Here is a 9690-nt window from a genome sequence, read left to right on the forward strand (position 1 = left end):
CAGCTGGACTTGGGGACATCTAGGAGAGACCCCCTGCCCCCAAAATCATTGCTTGTGGCAGGATGGGGCAATCACTGGGGTGGGCGGATATGGCATGGCCACTAAGACCATGGTAATACCTACCCCAGCCTGTTGCACCCCATCCAACACACACCACTCATTACAATATCCCCCTCGCTTGCTTGGCACACAGACTCCTCACAATGAGACCCCCAAAGCCCCCTCTCCCTTTGGGGAAAGGGAAGGCTCTCGGAAGAGAATTGCCCCTTAGAGGAGTTTGCTGCAAAGAGGCTCACCTTCCCCTGTTGGCGAGACCCATCCAGCCCTCACTTCCCTCTACAGCATGTGCAGAAAGCGCCTTCTTGACTGTTGGACCCCCTATTAGTCAGTGCGCTAAAGCTTGGGGGTTTGAGACCCATCAGCTACCTTTGCCTGGTTTAGCTGGACAGTGGAAGCTGTTTCCTGGGTTGTGGATCCTGTCGCCTTTAGACATCTTCTAGGAGCCACAAGGGAGAGCTGAGTGCAGGGTGCGGACCAAAGGTGGACAGACTATCCCAGAAAGAACACTCTGTGTCCTCCACCAGAGTGAATGGTGAGCAATGATTGGCTGAGAGTTTGAAGAGTGGTTTGAATGCTGGGAGGGAGTCGGTTGAGAGTCAGTTAGAGCCTGGAGATCAGAGAGGGAAGAGCTGGGGGTGGATGTGAAGCAGCATTGGTTAGATGAGTGGCATAAGAATAGAATAATGGCCTGGTTAGAACTGTAATAAAGGGACAGATAAGATACTGGGACATTTGAAACCATACACTTGTGTACTCAGAGGCATCCTGAAGTCCTCATTCAGCGTTCTTTCATAAATCAGTTGTATTCCGCCACATGCCTCTTCCTTGGCTATGTGAGGGTTGTTGACTTATTCAGATAAAAAATTACCTATGGTGGCAGTGCGGATCAAGGGGGCGTTTAGTAGAACACACAGAAAAGGCCCAGCTCACCTTTAAAAAAGTGAAAAGGTGGCACAGCGCCGGAGCGACTCAGAGCAAGGAGGGCTGGCACAACACCAGCCCCCTGCTTCCCCTGCAGTCTCGCAGGAAAGGAAGCTCATTTGGAAGAGGGGTGGTGGCACCCCCAGACCCCCCCTCGCCGGGCTTGTGGCAAGCAATCATGGCAGCAGCTTCATTTCACAAAGAGATGCCAACACCACAGCTGCTTCCCACAAGTTGATCAAACTTGGGCATTAATTTATGACAATAGGAAAAAGCTACACAGGAGAACAAATTAATATTAATGAATGAATGAAAACCCTATACCATTGAAAGGAAGAAAATGATCATTGGCTTTTAGCAGATCGAACAGCAGAAAAGTGCACATGCGTACCCAGCAGCTGGTAAAGTTTCTTCCACTTTGTTGGCATCCCCCTGCAAACGAGCTCCCTCCCCACACAGATTCAGGCTCCTTTACCCTTGGAATGACCTTCCATAGGCCAGTAGTAGAAAGCAGGATAAAGCACACAAAAGGAGGCTCAAAAGGAAGGTGGACAGTGCCACCTCATGGTCACCTTTATTCCTGGACTGAGTTGTGCATGCTCACTCATTGCACACACAAGTGCGCACACACACACTACAATCTCATTGGAGAAATGAAATCTTCCAAAAACAGTTCTTTATTGCAATTTCCAGTAGCTTGGGAGTGCTCCTGGATCCGACAGTGTCACTTGAGGCTCAGGTGGCCTCAGAGGCTCCAGGGAGTGTTTCCAAACTACGGCTGGTTCCTGTGACTTGGCCGCAGGACTCCATGCTCTGATAACTTCCAAGATGGATCACTGTAATGTGCTGTGCGTGGGACTGCCCTTGAAGACACTTCAGACTGTGCCCAGGGATGTTTTGCTGCTGGAGGCAAAAACCCCTGTGCCTGCCCCACCTCGACCCACACCACTGCCAGGCGCTCACTGTTGCCAGCAGTTTGCCACCTGTTCCTTGACCCTGATGGTACGACCATGAATGCCACACACTCCTCCACTCGCCCCTGGGCTACCCCAAAAAAGTTGAGCAGGACAAAGATTGCAGCAAGTAGAGGAGCACGCCGCTAGGGTCAAGGAGGCGGCGGTAAGCACCTGGCAGTGGCGTGATGGGTCAGTGCATCTGGCTGTTAAAACCAGAAGGTTAGTAGTTCGAGCCCACCCAGGGATGGCTGTGGGCAAAATTCCTGCTTTGCAGGGGGTTAGACTAGATGACCCTCGGGGTCCCTTCCAACTCTACAATTCTAAGCTGCCTGATACCAAGTCCGACCCCTTGGTCCATCCTGCTCCCACATTGCCTGGACTGGCTGGCAGCGTTTCAGACAGGGAATTGCTAGGGATTGCACCTGGGACCTGCCGCATGCAAAACAGATGCTCTACCACTGAGCTGCGTCTCTTGCCCGTCGAAGAAGAGACCATATAAGTAACAGCTTTTAGGTGGGGAGTAGGAACTACAACTCCCAGAAGTCTGTGCGGTCCGTCGTGCTCGCTGACTATAAAGACGTCAAGGTTTCCTCCTGAGCGCCGCTCGCACTTCGGGAGCGTGTAGTTTGGGGAACTGGGGAGGGAGGCGGTGTCGAGATCCGAAGTGGAGTCCTGGAAAAGACAGGGGAGAAGAGAGAAAACTGGGAAAGCTGCAGTAAGTAACTGGCATGGGGAAATAAGGATTTTGGAAAACAGGTACAGTGGTTTCAACGCCCCCAGCCAGCTACCCGTGGTGTTTCTGGATTTTTGAGTCATCATCATTATGGATGGAGAAGCACCAGGTGCTGTTGGAAGTCTGCAAAATTCTCCCAGAAGAGGCAGAAAACACGGAAACCGGAGGAGACAGAGAGATCAGGTAAAAATACAATAGCCTTGTTAGTTGTAGCCCACCTTGGGAGGATACCATTTTCCTGCACTCCTTTTAAAAAATAGAATGAAAGAGCTTCTTAGAAGGGAGAATTCTAAGACTGGCAACTTCTCCCATTTCCTTGCAACCTCTAGTGAAATTTTTGCACCTGTGCCAACTTTTTAAGAGACTCGAGCCCTGGAAAAGGAGGGTCTATGGAGGACAGGATATAGGACACCTCTCCTATAACTGCAGCCTGCAACAGTGAGGTCAACAGCATCTGCAGGGCACAGCATTGGCTACCGCCTGCCCCAGGCTAGGGCTGAGGAGACCCAGGTTCAATTTCTTCCTCAACCATGAAATTCACTTTACTGGGATGTTGGGGGAATCCGCACAATGTATTTTTCCTTGTGCTCTCTGCAGAAAATTGGGAGGATAAAATGTAAAAAAAACTGAATACAGTACTCGCCCTCGCACTGTTTGTCTCCAAACTTTGTTTCAGGATGCAGGTGTTCGCCTCTCCAAGGCTCTTTCTTACGTGCTGCGCCATGGGGCAGAGAAGTTGGGGCTACAGATGGGGCTTGGTGAGTGTTTCTGCCCTTCCACTCCCCACAACACTGCCTGGGAAAAAGAAAAGAAAAAAAACCTTCACTGCTCCTGTTCTGCCAGCCAAAGGACAGTTAAAGGCAGAAGAGCCCTGCCAAAAGGAAAAGCTGGCAACCCTCAAATGTGTCATTTTTTAAAACTGGAAGCCAATTATTGGTGGAGCAGGTTCTAAAGAAAACCTTGCCTAAAGCCCTGTTCAGATGAACCACCCACCCACTCACCAGCCCAGCTGGAATCAATTTGGGACAAGCCCAGGCCCTCCGAGCAGGAAGGAAATTTTTGCGAGGAGTTCCCTGCAGAGCACAGGTGACCTGAGCAGTAGAGCCAAGTTGCAGGGAAAGGGAATTTAATTCAATCTGGTTTTTTTAAAAATGATATTTATTAAAATTTCAACAGGAATCACAAAAGTAATAAGAAAGAATAAAAAAAGAAACAAAAAATACAAAATACAGAAAAAATAAAAACAATTAAAAATAAATCCATCTTTCCATGTCTTGCCTTTCATTTACTTGTTTCCCTGACCTCCTCACACCTCCCTTTTTTGTATTCCAGTTCAAATGGTTAATTCAGCACATCCTTTCCCTCTTTGCTTTTATCTTAGTTCTTTATCTTAACATATTATAGCCTTATATTTTCATCTATTAACAAACCATTTTTACATACTCCTTTTTAACATTGTTGCCAAAACCGCTTCATTTCATTCCGACATCATTTTAACATTCATTAATTTTACAATGTTTCTGTAGATAGTCCTTAAATTTCTTCCAATCTTCTTCCACCGACTCTTCTCCCTCGTCTCGGATTCTGCCAGCCATTTCCGCCAATTCCATATAGTCTATCACTTTCATCTGCCATTCTTCCAGTGTGGGTAGATCTTGTGTCTTCCAATACTTTGCAATAAGTATTCTTGCTGCTGTTGTAGCATACATAAAAAAAGTTCTATCCTTCTTTAACACCAATTGGCCGACCATGCCCAAGAGAAAGGCCTCTGGTTTCTTCAAGAAGGTATATTTAAATACCTTTTTCATTTCATTATATATCATCTACCAGAAAGCCTTAATCCTTGGGCACGTCCACCAAAGGTGAAAGAATGTACCTTCATTATCTTTACATTTCCAACATTTATTATCGGGCAAATGATATATTTTTGCAAGCTTGACTGGTGTCATGTACCACCTGTATATCATTTTCATAATATTCTCTCTTAAGGCATTACATGCCGTGAATTTCATACCTGTGGTCCACAACTGTTCCCAGTCAGCAAACAATGTTATGTCCAACATCTTGTGCCCATTTAATCATAGCAGATTTAACCGTTTCATCCTGAGTATTCCATTTCAACAGCAAGTTATACATTCTTGAAAGTATCTTAGTTTTGGGATCTAGCAGTTCTGTTTCCAATTTTGATTTTTCCACCTGGAAGCCAATTTTTTTGTCCAAATTGTAAGCCTCCCTTATTTGATAATAATGAAGCCAGTCTCGCACTTTATTTTTTAGTTTCTCAAAACTCTGCAATTTCAGTTTGTCTCCTTCTTGTTCCAAAATCTCCCAATATTTTGGCCATTTGGCCTCCATATTGAGCTTTTTCTGAGCCTTCGCTTCCAGGGAATTTAATTCAATCTGGAATGGAGAACCTGGTTCATCCCAAGGGCTGCATTTCCTTTCGGGCAACCTTCTGAGGGCCACATGGCAGTGGTGGGTGGGGCCAGAAGCACATGTGGGTGGAGCAGTAAATGTACATTTTGCACTTGTACACGGGGCTCATTTCTACACACACACTCAACCCCACCACTATTTTCTGTCTTCTATCCAGACAAGCGAGAGGCATTATCAGAGTTCAAGGGCACATTACCGTCAGCCCCAAACAGAGAGAGGCGGGGGTGGCCTGGGGAGAGTTCTGAGGGCCACATAGAAAGACCTGCAGGGCCACATTCAGGCCCTGGGCCTGAGGTTACCCACTCTTGAATTAAACTTTTAAAGATGGATTTACCTTTGGTTTCTCAAGCTGCTCTAGCATTTGGCGCCGCCCTGAATTAAAATTGCACCTGTTCCTCCATTATGCTCCATTCTCACTATTAATGTCGTGGGGAATTTGTTTAAAAGCTTTGTACATTTTTAGCCATGCTTTTCTCACCTCAGTCCAGCTGGCTGGCTTGACAGTGCTGTCAAAGAAGGGAGTTCTTAAACATTTTGTTCTTCCCAAACTGCAGATGGCTTCGTGGATGTGGCGGAGGTCCTTCATCTGCCACAGTTTAAGGCCTGGACCCTGGAAGACGTGCAGCGCGTTGTGGAGACAAATGAAAAGCAGCGCTTTGCTCTACGCCCTCACCCTTCCAGCGGGCAGCTCCAGATCCGGGCCAATCAAGGGCACTCGCTGCAGGTGGGGAAAAGGGTGAAGGAGTTGTCATATATGGGAACAAAAACGGGAATGAGCTCCAATTCCATGCTAAATGCCAATGTGGCATTAGCCTGAGTTTCTAGCCCTTATGAGTTGTGGAGTGGGGAACCTTGGGCCTTCCAGGCCTCTGTATCTGGCCTTGAAACTTTTGACAGCTCTGTTTTATATTTTTGAATTTTTTTGCCTGATTGGAATGTGCCTGTGAACTATTGAGTTCCTGAATATAGAGGGGTGTTTGTGAGGGTGCATAGGAACTAGCCTACCATGCCAGGATATAATTTATATTTGTTGCTCTGCTCACTTTGACCTCTAACCCAGCCCATCACTGGCATGTGGCCCCCAGAAGGTTGCCCCAAAAGGAATGTGGCCCCTGGGCTGAAAAGGGCTCCTCGCTAGCCCCCTCCTTATGGCAGCAAACTTGGAAGTATGTGGGTTCCCTCAGGTAAAACCTCATAAACTGACCATTAATGTTCCATGAACACACCAGGTGTCTGAACTGGAGTTGATCCCACTGCTGGACCCACGGGATTTCCCAGAGGTTGTGGCCCATGGCACCTATCTGCGCCACTGGCCAGGAATTCGCCGCAATGGCCTCTCACGGATGGGAAGGACGCATATCCATTTAGCGCCAGGGTTGCCGGGGGATGGAGCTGTCCGGAGTGGTGAGCATACCGTTCCTTGAGTTGCAAATCTATGGCCTACAGTGCTCCAACTCCCATCCCAAAGTAGAGAAAGAAAAACACCTGGCTGTGAATTGAGATTTTTGCCTAAGGACCTTCCCTGACTGGTCGGGTTGGGGGACCTCTCTGCCCAGGAAGCTCCCTTAAACCACATCAGACCATTGGTCAATCCATAGCAATATTGTCTAACCAGCAGTGGGGAAGCTCTGACCCACGAGCCTCACCAGGTCTTCCAGGCCTCTGGATTTGGCCTGCATCCTAGAACTCATTTGTACTACACATTTAAAGCAGTACTGCAGCGCTTTCAACAGTCAGGGCTTCTCCCAAAGAACTCTGGGAAATGTGGTTTCTTATAGCTGTTGCACACTGCTAGAACACCCCATTCCCCTCACAGAGCTCCAATTCCCAGAGGCCCCCCCCCCAGGAAAAGAGATTGATAGTTTAACCATTCTGAGAATTGTAGCTCTGCAGCAAAGATCAGAAAAAGAGGGACTGTCTCCGCTAAAGAGACACGACGGGAGTGGATGACAGAGGTCCTTAAATGTGTTGTTTTTCCTTTCTAGGAATGAGAAGCAACTGTGACGTGGCTATAGTCATTGATGTCACCAAGGCTCTGGCCGGTAAGTGGAAAGGAACTAGAGACTGTGTGGGTCGTACGCAGTCTCTCCCTATGGTGCTAGACTCCAGCTTCAAGCATCCCTGCCTGTTGGCCATCCTGGTTGGGGCTGATGGGAGTTGGAGAACTGCAGACTCCCTTACCTCTCCTGTAGGTCAAAGGAGGAATAGGACAAGCAACCCTCTAACGCAATCCCCCAACCCTTTGCTTTGCTGAAATTTCCCATAGCCACATAGTCTGCTGCTGTGCTGGCTGTTCTTGGCTTAAAACTTTGTTGTTAAGAAATGGGACTGGACTGCTGAAGGGTGTCAGACTGGGGCCAGGGACACTGGGAGACTGATCTCACTGCTTGCTAAGATGAATGACATGGGAAGGGGGAGACCAGCCTGGCTGCCACCCATCATACAGCGAAAGTGTAGCTGCAGGGAGTCTGCTTCTTCCCCTCCCTGCCAGTAAGAACTCTTGTAAGAATGTTGTGATTCAGAACTAGCATCTGATTTTGCTCTCCTCCTCCCTCCCAATTGCTTTTCCTTTGGTGTTGTGCCTTTTAGGTAGTCCTTGCCCTCAGGCTTGCATTCTTGCTAGTTATCATTGTAAGCAGGTTTGCTGTTCTGGGCACCTTTTTTTTTATCCAAAGAGTGGTGTAAAACTACATTGAATAAATGAATGGAATCCAAACACCCTAAATTCTAGGAGGCCTTCCTCCCAGCCAGCAAAGCCCTCTCTAGAATGGACTCCAAAGTTGCCTGTCATTCATCTCGCACCACGCTATAGGGCAGGGTGAGGAAGTGGTTCTGGGCTTAACGGCCTCTCCCCTGTGAAATGTCTTCTCTGCAGATGGAATCAAGTTTTACCGCTCGGCTAATGAAGTGATCCTCACTCCTGGCGATGCCAATGGGCTGCTGCTCCCCTGCTACTTCATGGAGGCCCTACAGCTCAAGCCTAGGCGTGAGTCGGGCAGCCTGCCTCTTGCCACTCTGGCCCGGGAGTGCTTGGGCAGCTTGCCATTCATGCTGCTGCAAAACCCAAAAATTCTGAGGCATGCTGGGTGGGCTTGGGGGAGAATGAATGAATCTTACACAAATCTCGTGAAGGATTTAGTTGCAGCTGCATTGAATTAGCACTTCAAGGTCCAGCTTGCTCTAACCCACAAGCCCTGCAGTGCTGCCTTTCTGGGCTGAGATCACAACCAGAGTCCTGCACATGTTGTTCTCTAAACCCACAACCCTCGCCGATCCAAACCTCCCTGGAAGCCTTGGCAATCGCAAGTACTTGTGCATGACATAGTTGCTATCTCACATGATTGACAAGGGGGTTGCCCTGTCCATCTGTCAAAATTCCAAATTCCTGCACTCTGCTGCTGAGGTGGGCAGTGGCGGTGGCAGCAGCAGAGTAGGATGGTTGCTGAGGAGCCGCTGTGGCCTGTTGTGACTGTTCTGCCGCAGCTTGTTTGGGTCTCCAATGCAGCTGCGATGGGCCAGCAGCTTTCGGAAGGCTAGCATCACTCTGCAGGCTACAGCACCACCTGTTGGCAGCCAAGCAAACAGTTGCATGACAATAACCCTAAGCAAATACAAAATTGGAGAAGATTCCCACCCTTCCCCAAGTAGCTCAGGCCAGCATGCATCGTTCTCTCCCCTCGCCCACTCTTGTCTTCACAGTCTTGTGACATAGGTCAGCCAGAGAGAGAGAGAGAGAGAGAACACAATGAACATGACTGGCCAAAAATCCCCCAGTGAGCTTCATGGCTGGGATTGAATCTGGATGTCCCTAGCACTATAGCTACTAAGCCCAATTGCCTTTGTACATCCTCAGGACCACTTTCATTTCATGTTCCTGTGACTTGCCTTGCAACTAAAAATCAGGAGTGGAGGCTGCAATCTCTATACTGGGCGCTCAATGCTTTTATGGGGAGTCACACCATGTGCTTTTTTTGTCCCCCAGGGTGTGTGTTGTCCCTCAACTGTCCTGATCCTGAGCCACTGGATGCATCTACCTCTACGTAATTTATGTCACTTACATTCATTTCAATGTAAAGGCCTTATCCAAACACTTTAAAAAAAACAACTGATTACATATTGTTTCAAGTGATGATGTGAACAAAATACTGATTGTATTCACTTGACTGATTTCCATGCCAGACCACAGACGAACTGTAGCAATTTCTGCTTTTCTGTTTCCATTGTACTTCTTTGACATCCCTTTTCCTTGTTGGGATTCTTTTGTTTTTTTGGCTTTTCTCCAGCCTGCTGCTACCTCTCCATTATGTCTGGATGGTGCTGTTTTGGCAGCGTAAGCATCAGTACTCATATCTGAACACAGAGCAGAAGGAATTATTCTCATCATCCACCTGGAAAGCGAGAAGCAGAACAAAACAAAAGAGAAAACCAAGGATAGACTACCCATAAATGAGGCAGATATTGTTTTTCAGGTGAACAGTGAGATGATATGTTTATTTCATGGAGACAAAACAAGTCATTGTGGGAAAATGTGGGGAAAGGACAATGAGAAGCGTTTCCAAGTATGTATTTATTTATATATTTTTA

General features: G+C 47.7%; 1 protein-coding gene across 2 annotated transcripts; it reads left to right on the plus strand.

Moving 5' to 3' along the window:
* The first annotated feature begins 190 nt into the window (after positions 1-190).
* On the plus strand, positions 191-9668 carry TRPT1 (tRNA phosphotransferase 1). Of its 2 annotated transcripts, XM_053368113.1 has the most exons (7): positions 196-2853; positions 3347-3428; positions 5661-5830; positions 6336-6510; positions 7092-7148; positions 7982-8092; positions 9089-9668. In XM_053368113.1, the coding sequence occupies exons 1-7, from the start codon at positions 2761-2763 to the stop codon at positions 9148-9150; spliced, it is 750 nt and encodes a 249-aa protein (XP_053224088.1). In that variant the 5' UTR covers positions 196-2760; the 3' UTR covers positions 9151-9668. The 2 variants fall into 2 exon arrangements, with proteins under 2 accessions (XP_053224087.1, XP_053224088.1); XM_053368112.1 differs by lacking the exon at positions 9089-9668 and having other exon boundaries at positions 191-2853; positions 7982-8512.
* Positions 9669-9690: the final 22 nt, after the last annotated feature.

This window comes from Podarcis raffonei, chromosome 16, assembly GCF_027172205.1.
Source record: "Podarcis raffonei isolate rPodRaf1 chromosome 16, rPodRaf1.pri, whole genome shotgun sequence".
NCBI classification, from domain to species: Eukaryota; Metazoa; Chordata; class Lepidosauria; order Squamata; family Lacertidae; genus Podarcis; species Podarcis raffonei.